This window comes from Babylonia areolata, chromosome 8 (genome assembly GCF_041734735.1).
Source record: "Babylonia areolata isolate BAREFJ2019XMU chromosome 8, ASM4173473v1, whole genome shotgun sequence".
Lineage (NCBI taxonomy): Eukaryota > Metazoa > Mollusca > Gastropoda > Neogastropoda > Buccinidae > Babylonia > Babylonia areolata.
Window position 1 is genome coordinate 16,768,307 of NC_134883.1, and position 14,622 is coordinate 16,782,928.

At 48.3% G+C, this 14,622-nt stretch overlaps 1 protein-coding gene across 4 annotated transcripts in view; it reads right to left on the reverse strand.

Moving 5' to 3' along the window:
* LOC143285063 (guanylate cyclase soluble subunit beta-2-like) overlaps nt 1–14,622 on the reverse strand; it is a 92,170-nt gene that overhangs the window by 74,730 nt on the left and 2,818 nt on the right. For 3 of the 4 annotated variants that reach the window (XM_076592254.1, XM_076592253.1, XM_076592250.1), the window contains exons 1-2: nt 4,918–5,439; nt 819–1,797 (exon numbers count right to left, since the gene is read on the reverse strand). In XM_076592254.1, coding sequence (XP_076448369.1) covers nt 819–821 — 3 coding nt within the window. In that variant the 5' untranslated portion in view covers nt 822–1,797; nt 4,918–5,439. Of the gene's footprint in view, nt 1–818; nt 1,798–4,917; nt 5,440–14,622 lie in introns of those variants that run through there. The other variant, XM_076592251.1, reaches the window with a different exon arrangement.

Genomic DNA, 14,622 nt, shown 5'->3' on the forward strand with positions numbered 1-14,622 from the left:
AGAGTGTTGGGAGGGAGGGGGGGGGTAAGGAAGGTTCAATCCTAAATCCCCACCAACACTCAAATCCCACTCTGACTGCCCTCAGGTGTTGATTAGCTCATTCTACACCGTTTACGAGTAAACTCGTAATGTATAGCCGTCCGTTTCTGACCGTTCACGAGTGTACCAGTAACAGAGAACCAGGATTAAAAAAAAAATCAATGATCTATTAAGCGGATATCTTTCTTTTTTTTTTTTTTTTTTTAATCACAACAGATTTCTCTGTGTGAAATTCGGGCTGCTCTCCCCAGGGAGAGCGCGTCGCTACACTACGGCGCCACCCATTTTTTTGTATTTTTTCCTGCGTGCAGTTTTATTTGTTTTTCCTAAGTGGATTTTTCTGCAGAATTTTCGTCCGAATGACTACATACTGTGGAAACAAAGGATATATATATATATATATATATATATATATATATATATCTCATATGTCCTAGCTAACGATGAATGAGATCAGGCAGGCTTTACTGAAGAGAGACATACCACGGACGGTTTCAGGACTATGTAATATTTTTCATGATTCAGTACAAAACTATCCTCCCTATTCAACTTCAGTTTTGTGTTTTGTTGGGGGTTTTTTATTTTTATTTTTTAAATTTTTTATTTCATGGGCTGGGGATATAATTATGAAGAAAAATAAACCCAAAGAAAGGCAAAGAGGGGAACAGAAAGACGAGGACAAGTATTCATTGAAGCAGTATCTGACACCACGCCACACCACACACACACTCCACACATCACACACACACACACACACGCCACTGACACAGGTGACTCACCATGCTGACAGTGACGAGGTGTGCAGTCAGTAACAGGCAGCAACACGAGGTCCCTGAAACACCCTTCACCTGGCCCTCATGTTGCAGTCCATGGTCTTGCTCACGATGTTGCGTACGTTGCTGACGATAATGCTTACGTTGCTGATGATGTTGCTTTCGTTGTTGGTGGTATTGGTGGTGATGGGGATGTTGCTGGTGGTGATGGTGTTGCTTTCTGGACGCGTGTCTCCTGCACTGTCACTGGCTTCGGTCACACAGTAGTGGAGACACAGTCACCTCAGTTCACATCAGGGACATCTGCCTGTTAACACGTCCACACAGGAGGCAGTCCTTTGTTTTCTTCCACGCAGTGTCGTCACGCCGCCTGCTCCTTCACCGAGAGGAGACACAGTCAGTCACACTTCACCTCACGTTGTGTAGACACTGACAAGCACTGTCTCTTCAGCGTCACCCAGTGGCCACAACAGGCAAAGATGAAGTGTGGGTACCGGTGCACCAATGCCGTGCTGTTTCCTACGATGTAACGATGTAACACAAACAGCTGTCCACTCTACCTAGCTGGTGCTGAAATGCGACACAGGCGGTGAAAGGGTTTTAACACCAATGCACTCTCTGTTCTCACTCATTCAACATCGGCCATTATGGGAAACACCACGGCTGCATCTGTCCGTGTTAGGAACGGGCGGTTGACACTTTCTGGACTTACTTATTACTGTGGTTAACAAGGTTGTGTTGTTTTTTTGTAACTCTGATCAAAAAGGGCGTTACAAACGTTGGTTGTTTCAGATCATTCAGAAGAATCAGCGTTACTCCGTCTCGTTCCAGGTGGCACCTGTATCACTGCCACATCAAACGGAGACGGGTGTCACGCGCCATTCGTGTCACTTTTGACGACGTCGGGTCGCCATACCGGCAGCAGAACCCCTGGATGTGGTGTGGTGCGGATGGTGAGGGAAAGGGTGAGGGTGGGGCAGGAGACCTGTAACATTGCACCAAGTGTCGTAAATGTTAACGTCATCAACACCACACACACAACGCCCCCACCCAGCCCCTTCCACCAGCCTTTCTGTGATTGAAGTCCACGTGGAGCCCCGTGCATCACGCAGCCTGCTGGCGCTGAAAGCATGCAATAAACACAACCCTCTACGCTCTGCAGCACAATACCCGACCCAACACACACACACACACACATGCACGCACGCCCCCACACAATCGCCCCCACACCCACACCCACTTTAAACAGCACACAACCCCCACCACCCCCTACACACACACACTGCTAACACTGGTGGCTCTTCTGCAAATTTCATCTGTACCAACCAGCCAGTACTTCATGGTTAAAACAAACAATGCAGAATAAAATAAAATAAAACTTAAAAAAATTAACTAGGACCAAAATTAATCAGGACCAAGTAGAGGGAGCTGTGAGGACCAAGTAGAGGGAGGTGTGAGGACCAGGTAGAGGGAGCTGTGTCAGGACCAAGTAGAGGGAGGTGTGAGTACCAAGTAAAGGGAGTTGTGTCAGGACCAAGTAGAGGGAGGTGTGAGGACCAAGTAGAGGGAGCTGTGAGGACCAAGTAGACGAACAAGACCAAGTAGAAGGAGCTGTCAGGACCAAGTAGAGGGAGCTGTCAGGACCAAGTAGAGGAACAAGACCAAGTAGAAGGAGCTGTCAGGACCACGTAGAGGGAGGCGTGAGGACCAAGTAGAGGAACAGGACCAAGTAGAGGGAGCTGTCAGGACCAAGTAGAGGTAGGTGTGAGGACCAAGTATAGGAACAAGACCAAGTAGAAGGAGCTGTCAGGACCAAGTAGAGGTAGGTGTGAGGACCAAGTATAGGAACAAGACCAAGTAGAAGGAGCTGTCAGGACCAAGTAGAGGAAGCTGTCAGGACCAAGTAGAGGAAAAAGACCAAGTAGAAGGAGCTGTCAGGACCAAGTAGAGGGAGGTGTCAGGACCAAGTAGAGGAAAAAGACCAAGTAGAAGGAGCTGTCAGGACCAAGTAGAGGGAGGCGTGAGGACCAAGTAGAGGAACAGGACCAAGTAGAGGGAGCTGTCAGGACCAAGTAGAGGGAGTTGTGTCAGGACCAAGTAGAGGAACAGGACCAAGCAGAGGGAGCTGTGAGTGCCAAGCAGAGGGAGCTGTGAGTGCCAAGCAGAGGGAGCTGTGAGTACCAAGTAGAGGGAGCTGTGAGTGCCAAGCAGAGGGAGACCAAGTAGATTGAGCTGTCAGGACCAAGTAGAGGGAGACCAAGTAGAGGGAACTGTGTCAGGATCAAGTAGAGGAACATGACCAAGTAGAGGGACCTGTGAGTGCCAAGCAGAGGGAGCTGTGAGTACCAAGTAGAGGAGCTGTGTCAGGACCCAGTAGAGGAAGCCGTGTCACGACAAAGTAGAGGGAGCTGTGTCAGGACCCAGTAGAGGAAGCTGTGTCACGACAAAGTAGAGGGAGCTGTGTCAGGACCAAGTAGAGGAAGCCGTGTCAGGACCAAGTAAAGGAAGCTGTGTCAGGACCAAGTAGAGGGAGCTGTCAGGACAGGGAACTATGAGGACAGAGAGCTGTTAGAACCAAGTAGAGGGAGCTGTCAGGACAGGGAGCTGTTAGAACCAAGTAGAGGGAGCTGTCAGGACAGGTAGCTATGAGGACAGAGAGCTGTTAGAACCAAGGACAGGGAGCTGTTAGAACCAAGTAGAGGGAGCTGTCAGGACAGGGAGCTATGAGGACAGAGAGCTGTTAGAACCAAGTAGAGGGAGCTGTCAGGACAGGGAGCTATGAGGACAGAGAGCTGTTAGAACCAAGTAGAGGGAGCTGTCAGGACAGGGAGCTATGAGGACATAGACCTGTTAGAACCAAGTAGAGGGAGCTGTCAGGACAGGGAACTATGAGGACAGAGAGCTGTTAGAACCAAGTAGAGGGAGCTGTCAGGACAGGGAGCTATGAGGACAGAGAGCTGTTAGAACCAAGTAGAGGGAGCTGTCAGGACAGGGAAGTATGAGGACAGAGAGCTGTTAGAACCAAGTAGAGGGAGCTGTCAGGACAGGGAACTATGAGGACAGAGAGCTGTTAGAACCAAGTAGAGGGAGCTGTCAGGACAGGGTACTATGAGGACTTTGAGCTGTTAGAACCAAGTAGAGGGAGCTGTTAGGACAGGGAGCTGTTAGAATTAAGAAGGAGCTGGCAGGACAGAGAGCTATGAGGACATAGAGCTGTTAGAACCAAGTAGAGGGAGCTGTCAGGACAGGGAACTATGAGGACAGAGAGCTATTAGAGCCAGGTAGAGGGAGCTGTCTGGACAGAGAGCTATGAGGACATAGAGCTGTTAGAACCAAGCAGAGGGAGCTGTCAGGACAGGGAAGTATAAGGAAAGAGAGCTGTTAGAACCAAGTAGAGGGAGCTGTCATGACAGGGAACTATGAGGACATAGAGCTGTTAGAACCAAGTAGAGGGCGCTGTCAGGACAGGGAGCTGTTAGAATTAAGAAGGAGCTGTCAGGACAGAGAGCTATGAGGACATAGACCTGTTAGAACCAAGTAGAGGGAGCTGTCAGGACAGGGAGCTATGAGGACATAGACCTGTTAGAACCAAGTAGAGGGAGCTGTCAGGACAGGGAACTATGAGGACATAGAGCTGTTAGAACCAGGTAGAGGGAGCTGTCTGGACAGAGAGCTATGAGGACATAGAGCTGTTAGAACCAGGTAGAGGGAGCTGTCAGGACAGGGTGCTACGAGGACAGAGAGCTGTTAGAACCAAACACAGGGTACAGGTACGGGACGTTAGAAAGGGGACGAAAGATCTGAAAGAAAAATGCGAGAGAACAAAAAAAAAAAAAAAAGAAGAAGAAGAAACAAAAGAAAAAAAAGTGCCAGGTGTCTTTCTTTCTTTCTTCCCTTCGGTTCTTGTTGCTTTGAACCCAGCCGAACGCGCAGCACACACACACCTTCCCATCAAAATGCCCCTGAAGAGTTCTCCAGCGTGGGCAACCAGTCACTTGGGGGGGAAAAAAAGAAAAAGAAAAAGAATCAAACAACCCATGTCTCTTCACCACATCGATTGTAAAGTGATTTGGAAATCACTGGCGAATTTCCAAACATTACTTACCAGCTTGCTCGGAGAGAGAAACTGGCAGTGAAACATCACCGAGAGAAAGTTCAAAGAAGTTCAAATCTCTGATCTATCCATTCAGTGAAAAACAACACACAGTTTCACCTCCATTTGTCACAACGCACAGACTGATCCATACACGCTACGCTACATCTGCTGTTGAAAGGAAGAAGAAGAAGAAAAATAAAGGAGCAGAGGCCTGACATCCGCAATTAATCCAACGCATCTACAACTTCAAAAACAAAGAGGCAAGTAGAGTAAATGACGATAAATAGTGGTAACTCTTTTCATACACTTTAACTCTCTCCATACGAAACGGCGAAAGAGACGACGTTAACAGCGTTTAACCCCAATTACCATCATCAAAATATTGCAAGCGGAAGGCTCTTATACTGAAGAGGTGAATGTTGACAAAGAATACCACAATTCTGACGACGGAAGCTAAAGGTTGGGTCATTCAGACACCCACTGGACATCCGAGGGGTCTGTGTAGAGGAGAAGAGAGGACTGGTCGTACTGAGTGAGTTAAAGTACACAACTTCAAGTCAATGCTGCTTGTGCTCCCGATTCAGCCAGCACACTAGAATACACACACACACACACACACACACACACACACGTACACACACACATGGAAACCGGGTTATTACATAGACAGGGTTATCACTTAAGCACACTGTTTACACAAGCGAGTCAATAAACGGTACAATTGGAACAAACCCAGACACTTCCCCAATGAAAGCTGCGGGCTTGTCCTAAAACCGATCATTTGACACCGGAAAACCATAATTATGTGTTTGTTCTGCATTGCCCGTATATTGTGTGTGACATATTCAGAATTAAAGGCTATGCCATTCTTGAGTAAAAGCTATTTTGTGATTGCACATTTCTTCCGTCAGTGCTGCTGTGTGCACATGTCAAAGGGGTGTCAAAGCTCGCGGGCTGAGTCATATCACTATACTGCACCTGCTTCAAAACAAAAAGGGAGGGGTGTGTGCGAAGAAGAGGCAAATGCCTGACCTCACAAACCTAACGCTCTGGTGTAGTCAGGCCTTGGGAGCCTACTGCGGGATACTGGAGTGACAGAGACGTGAGAAAAAAAATGTACAGAAAGGAAAACCTCTACGTTACAATTTTACTCCTGAAAAAAGATTGTTTTTTCACGAGCCTTTCTTAAACATATCTTTGATTTTTTTTACTTTCTTTTTAGCACAGGCTGAAAATCGGCGAATGTTCCAGCAATTCTAATGGGATCTATATCAATTGAATGGGGCCAACAATATTTCTGGCATTTATACGGCAACAAAACGAAATTCATCTCCAGTACTCCCCACAGTAGGCTTGTACTCCACGCAAAATCTTTTCCACATTCTTTTCTTTCCGTCTGACAAGCCAAGCCGTTCTCAAAAGCACTACACAGAAAATTTAACTATCGAAGCTGATTTTCTAAAATCCAGTTTCCATGGCGACGGCTTCATACCAAGCAGGATGCTGAGCCATTTTTCGATACTTTTCCATCTTGTTTAGAGCAAGGCAAATACAGGGAGCGAGTGCTCAATGTGAGCAGCAGATGGAGAATGTGCCGTGTCACCGACAGTGAGTTGACTTCAAATCAGTCAATAAATCAATCCACGAACCTTGCTCATTCCTTTATTCAAACAGACACAACCACCACCTCCTTTTCTCTATACTTCATTCTCATCAATCCTCCCCTCCACACCCCTTCCACACCCCATCAATCGTTCCCTCCACACCACACCCCATCAATCGTTCCCTCCACACCACACCCCATCAATCCTCCCTTCCACACCACACCCCATCAATAGTTCCCTGCACACCACACCCCATCAATCTTCCCCTCCACACCACACCCCATCAATCCTCCACTCCACACCACACCCCATCAATAGTTCCCTCCACACCACACCCCATCAATCCTGCCTTCCACACCACACCCCATCAATCGTTCCCTCCACACCACACCATACCCCATCAATCCTCCACTCTACACCATACCATACCCCATCAATCCTCCCCTCCACACCATACCCCATCAATTCTCCACACCACACCACACCGCCATCAATCCTCCCCTCCACACCATACCTGATCAATCCTCCACACCACACCACACCCCATTAATCCTCCACACCACACCATACCCCATCAATCCTCCCCTCCACACCACACCCCATCAATCCTCCCCTCCACACCACACCCCATCAATCCTCCACACCACACCATACCCCATCAATCGTTCCCTCCACACCACACCCCATCAATAGTTCCCTCCACACCACACCCCATCAATCCTCCACACCACAGCATACCCCATCAATCCTCCACACCACACCATACCCCATCAATCGTTCCCTCCACACCACACCCCATCAATCCTCCCCTCCACACCACACCCCATCAATCCTCCACACCACAGCATACCCCATCAATCCTCCACACCACACCACACCCCATCAATCCTCCACACCACACCACACTCCATCAATCCTCCCCTCCACACCATACCATACCCCATCAATAGTTCCCTCCACACCACACCCCATCAATCCTCCCCTCCACACCACACCCCATCAATCCTCCACACCACACCATACCCCATCAATCCTCCACACCACACCACACCCCATCAATCCTCCCCTCCACACCACACCATACCCCATCAATCGTTCCCTCCACACCACACCCCATCAATAGTTCCCTCCACACCATACCCCATCAATCCTCCACACCACACCACACCCCATCAATAGTTCCCTCCACACCATACCCCATCAATCCTGCACACCACACCATACCCCATCAATAGTTCCCTCCACACCATACCCCATCAATCCACCACACCACACCATACCCCATCAACCGTTTCCTCCCAACCACACCCCATCAATCCTCCCCTCCACACCACACCCCATCAATCCGCCACTCCACACTACACCTCATCAATAGTTCCCTCCACACCACACCCCATCAATCTTCCACACCACACCACACCCCATCAATCCTCCACTCCACACTACACCTCATCAATAGTTCCCTCCACACCATGCCCCATCAATCCTCCCTTCCACACCACACCCCATCAATCCTCCACACCACACCACACCCAATCAATCTTCCCCTCCACACCACACCCCATTAATCCTCCACACCACACCACACCCCATCAATCCTCCACACCACACCACACCCCATCAATCCTCCACTCCACACTATACCTCATCAATAGTTACCTCCACACCATGCCCCATCAATCCTCCCTTCCACACCACACCCAATCAACCCTCCACACCACACCACACCAAATCAATCTTCCCCTCCACACCACACCCCATCAATCCTCCCTTCGGCACCACACCCCATCAATCCTCCACACCACACCAAATCAATCTTCCCCTCCACACCACACCCCATTAATCCTCAACACCACACCACACCCCATTAATCCTCCACACCACACCACACCAATCCTCCACACCAAACTATACCCGATCAATCCTCTCCTCCACACCACACCCCATCAATCGTTCCTTCCACACTACACCCCATCAATCGTTCCCTCCACACCACACCCCATCAATCCCCTCTTCCACACTACACCCCATCAATCCTTCCTCCCACACCACACCCCATCAATCCTCCCTTCCACACTACACCCCATCAATCCTCCCTTCCACACCACACCCCATCAATCCTTCCTCCCACACTACACCCCATCAATCCTCCCCTCCACACCACACCCCATCAATCCTCCCTTCCACACTACACCCCATCAATCGTTCCCTCCACACCATACCACATCAATCCACCCGTCCACACCACACCATACCCCATCAATCCTCCCCTCCACACCACACCCCATCAATCTCCCCCTCCACACCACACCCCATCAATCCTCCCTTCCACACTACACCCCATCAATCGTTCCCTCCACACCATACCACATCAATCCACCCGTCCACACCACACCAATCCTCCCCTCCACACCCCACCCCATCAATCCTCCCCTCCACACCACATCAATTCACCCTTTCACACCATTTCATCTTTCCCTCCACACAACATCCCCATCTGGTGTGCGGTTCATTTTCTTCATTATATGTCATCACGTCAGTCATCTGTCCGTCCATGTTTGATCTTTGTACGCATGGTCAGCTGATTTTGTATTTGTATTTGTTTTTATCACAACAGATTTCTCTGTGTGAAATTCGGGCTGCTCTCCCCAGTGAGAGCGCGTCGCTATACTACAGCGCCACCCATTTTTTTTGGTATTTTTTCCTGCGTGCAGTTTTATTTGTTTTTCCTACCGAAGTGGATTTTTCTACAGAATTTTGCCAGGAACAACCCTTTTGTTGCCGTGGGTTCTTTTACGTGCGCTAAGTGCATGCTGCACACGGGACCTCGGTTTATCGTCTCATCCGAATTACTAGCGTCCAGACCGCCACTCAAGGTCTAGTGGAGGGGGAGAAAATATCGGTGCCAGTTTCTCTCTCCGAGCTTCCTAGGCGGACGCGTTACCTCTTGGCTATCACTCCAGATCGATTTTGTCAAATTGCTGATCAAATTTTGCTCACGTCACTGTGGACAGGCAGACCGACAGAGAAATACACCGCCCTGAGCGTTCAGGAGACTTGCTGAACGACTGCCGTGGATAAAACAAACACTGTGTTTCATTCAGGGGTACAAGCAAACACGGAATTTGAACAGCCTACCTTCCACGTAAGTTAGCCGAACTGATGGAATGGTACGTAAAGTGTATGGCAAATAATATGATATGGATATATAAACAGCATATCCTCGGTCGGAGACCAAGCTCTCAGCGCTTTATAAACACGCTGTCATTTTCCTAACAGGCTGCGTACCTGGGTAGAGCCGATAGAACGGCTGTCGTTAGGCGCTCATCCTTCCTTTCCTGTGCGATTCAATAACGTTTCAGTCATGTATACATACACACTCACAGACATAAAACATTTTACGTGTATGACCGTTTTGTTGATTTACCCCGCCATGTAGTCAGCCACACTCCGTTTTCAGTGGTGTGCATGCTGAGTATGTTATTTCCATAACCCACCGAACGCTGACATGGATTGTTGGATCTTTAACGTGCGCATTTGATCCTCTGCATATGTATATACACGAAGGGGGGGTTCAAGCACTAAGCAGGTCTGCACATAAGTTGACCTGGGAGATCGGAAAAATCTCCACCCTCTACCCATCAAGCGCCGTTACCGAGATTCGAACCCGGGACCATCAGATCGAAAGTCCAATTAACCACTCGGATATTGCGCCCGTCCATATCTTATCATTCATTCAAATAATATCATGGAGCGGCGGAGACTGGATTCGCTATTTATTTTCCGAAGTTTTGATCATGTTTGATACTTCATTCAAGCTCGACTTCCTGGACTAACTCTGTTTTCTTGTGTGAAAATGAACTTCATCACACCGAAATTTAACAATATATATACATGTTTTCACAACAACGGAAAATAAATTGTCCAACTAAAGAAATTACCATCGTCGTAATTAACATGCTGAGTACATTCCATTGTCATTGCATTAATAAACAGAATGGTGATGATGATGATGATGATGATGATGAGGAGGAGGAGGATAGTAATAATGTGTGTCAAGCGTGGTATGAAATATAAACAAAGCAGCAACATTTGATGAAAACAATGCAACACAGATCACACACACACACACACACACACACACACACACACACTTCATGCTACTGATCAGTGAGTCAGTGGTGTAATTACGACCCTTTACAAGCTAGACCAACAAATTCACATATGAATGCTTCAAAGAACACGTCACGTTTTAACTGGAACACCCATTTAGTTTGGTTCTTTTTCTTTTTTTCAACCCTTTATTGTTGTGTCTATAAACCTTTCATTTACGGTTTTCATGACAAATACGATCCTGATTCTGATTCTAATTCTCTCTCTCTCTCTCTCTTACTCACACACACACGCGCGCGCGCGCTCGCACACACACACACACACACACACCCACACACACTCTCTCTCTTTCACTCACACACACACACACACACACACACTTGTTTTACTGATCGAGTCAACCCAGTGTTGAAAAGAATAGGGAAAGTAGCGGCAACAAAAGGTGGGAGATTTCCTTTCTGTCCAGCCCAGTCATGCTTGCAGAGTGATAAGGTGCTGTCGGAATGAACTGCACACATCAACACAGTGATAAGGTGATGACGGAATGAACTGCACACATCAACACAGTGATAAGGTGCTGATCAAATGAACTGCACACATCAACACAGTGATAAGGTGCTGTCGGAATGAACTACACACATCAACACAGTGATAAGGTGATGACGGAATGAACTGAACACATAACACAGTGATAAGGTGATGACGGAATGAACTGCCCACATCAACACAGTGATAAGGTGCTGATCAAATGAACTGCACACATCAATACAGTGATACGGTGATGACGGAATGAAGTGCCCACATCAATACAGTGATAAGGTGCTGTCGGAATGAACTGCACACATCAACACAGTGATAAAGTGCTGTCGGAATGAACTGCACACATCAACACAGTGATAAGGTGATGTCGGAATGAACTGCACACATCAACACAGTGATAAGGTGATGACGGAATGAACTGCACACATCAACACAGTGATAAGGTGTTGACGGAATGAACTGCACACATCAACACAGTGATAAGGTGATGACGGAATGAACTGCACACATCAACACAGTGATAAGTTGCTGATCAAATGAACTGCACACATCAATACAGTGATACGGTGATGACGGAATGAAGTGCCCACATCAACACAGTGGTAAGGTGCTGTCGGAATGAACTGCACACATCAACACAGTGATAAGGTGATGACGGAATAAACTGCACACATCAACACAGTGATAAGGTGCTGATCAAATGAACTGCACACATCAACACAGTGATAAAGTGCTGTCGGAATGAACTGCACACATCAATACAGTGATAAGATGATGACGGAATGAACTGCACACATAACACAGTGATAAGGTGATGATCGAATGAACTGCACACATCAATACAGTGATAAGGTGATGACGATATAAACTGCATGCTGCAATAACAGTCTGGATGACTGTGGTGAATCTCAGAGCTGGGGTTGTAATCACACAGACACACATTGGCGTGGTGTGTGTGTGTGTGTGTGTGTGTGTAAAGATTTCCTTGTTATATTCATTCTCCCCCCTTCACCTTATAATCTAGATCGTACCCCTCCCCCCATGCCATCTTACCTGTCCATTATATATATATATATATATATATATATATATATATATATATATATATATATATATATATATATGGTGTCAGGTCAGAGGTTCTCCTCTGCTGTTGGTATTCATGTAACCCAGTACTGCCTGCCGCATGTGTTCATCCCAACGGTGGAGCAGGAGGAAGATGAGACATCCCCCAACGGCTGCAATGCCGGATGAGGATGCCAACAATGGGTAGGGAGACTTGCGAGCACGCCGCAAGAACTGCCGTGGACCCACAACATTTAGGGCTTCTCTACCTAGAGCGTGCAGCCTGGATTTGGCGGACTGCGTGGAAGAAACCATCATTGGTTCAACGGGCAGAAAGGCGATTTTCAGCAATGCGCCGTGGAACGCTAAAAGGGCGCAGTGAGACACATGCAGAACACTGCCAGCCATCTACTGCATCCTGACCTATCTCCAGCCGCCTCGACAATGTCTTGCCACTGGGTCCAGATAGGCCGAGACGAGAGAGTGAGGCTGACAACCTGCGCAACTCTCCCTCACTTTAACCCAAGTCAAGCGCAAGTCATGACTTCAAACACACCGCTCAACACCCAAAGTCCTGTAGCGATGGGGGAGCGGCAAAGCAGCAGGTGCGGATACACTGGAAGTTGCAGTCACAAGCCTGCACACAGGAGGCCCAGGGCATACTCACTAGGGTCACTCTCTACCTGGACCGAAGCAGCAGCGGAGTTCGGCAGCCCCCTGGGTGAGCAGCCCTCTTTAGGATCGCTCTGCTCACCTCCATGGAGGAAGGGGCTAGGAAAGGTACCTCAAACATTGCCTGCTTCACTTCTCCCTGGCCAGCTTACCGTGGCTGGTGGCGATCCCTCATAGCGGTCAACAAACAAAATCGAAGAAGAAAGTGATGGTGCTCAACCTTGGTACATAGAACGTGAGAACTCTGCTGGGTAACATCAAGGCAGACAGACCAGAGAGAAGAACTGCACTGATTACCAAAGAGCTAGCTCACTATAACGTGGACACAGCAGCTCTCTGCGAAACGCACCTAGCAGACAAGGGCCAGCTTACCGAACGTGGTGGTGGATACACTTTCTTCTGGAGTGGTCGCAGCAGCGCTGAACAACGAGAAGTAGGTGTGGGATTTGCCATCAAATCTCAGCTTGCCTGTAAACTCACCAAGCTTCCAGAGGAACGCTGATTAGTGCCCATGCTCCCACCATGACCAACCCAGATGACATTAAAGACAAGTTCTATGAAGAACTCGACGCCCTCATTTCAGCAGTCCCACAGTCAGAAAAGCCCTTTGTTCTCGAGGACTTCAATGCAAGAGTAGGGGCAGACTACCAAACCTGAAAAGGGATCATTGGAAGACACGGCAATGGCAATTGTCATCACCAGCACTCTGTTTCGCCTACTCGCCCGTAAGAAGACGTCATGGATGCACCCACACTCGAGGCACTGGCATCTTATACACTATGTCATCACCAGGAAGAGGGACAGACTGGACGTCAGAGTGACAAGAGCCATGTGTGGTGCCAACTGCTGGACCAACCACCACCTCATTGTGTCCAAGTTCAGGCTTCGCATTCTGCCCATGAGAAGACCCCAAGGTCAGAAGACTGCAAAGAGGCTGAATGTATCCAACCTGAAAATCAGCAAGGTTGCAAAAGACCTCGCCAACGACCTTGAAGGCAGACTGCTAGACACACCACAGGAAGACGGGATCAGCATTGAGGAAAAGTGGAGACGCTGTCTGCACTACTGCCCTCGATCATCTCGGACCAGCAACATGAAGAAACCAAGACTGGTTCGATGAGAGTGACGAAGAAATAGAGGCACTGATAAGAAAAATCAACAGTTGAGAGCGCATCATAACGACTCTGTCATAAACCAAGGAAGATGCTCTTGCAATCGCAAAAAAAAAAGGTCCAGAAGAGACTTCGCGAGATGCAAGACAGCTGGTTCAGCAAGAAGGCGGATAAAATCCAGGGCTATGCAGACAGCCAGGACACTAAGCGTTTCTAAGATGCACTTACGGCTGTATATGGACCCCAGTCATCCGGCTCCTCACCCCTCCTCAACGCAGATGGGACGCAGCTGCTGACAGAGAAGAAGCAGATTCTGGAGCGGTGAAATGAGCACTTCAACAACGTCCTCAACCGTCCTGCCAACATCAACGACGAGGCCATTGCTCGCCTGCCCCAGGTACAGATCAATGAGGACCTCAACACCTTCCCCACTGAAGATGGTCAGGAAGGCAGTGAAGCAACTCTCCTGTGGCAAAGCGCCAGGATCCAATGCAATCCCTGATGAGGTGTACAAAGCAGTAAGCCCTGCCATGATGCAAAAGCTGACTGTACAGTTCCAGTCCATGTGGAACAAGGGATAGATCCTGCAACAGCTGAAAGATGCCAGC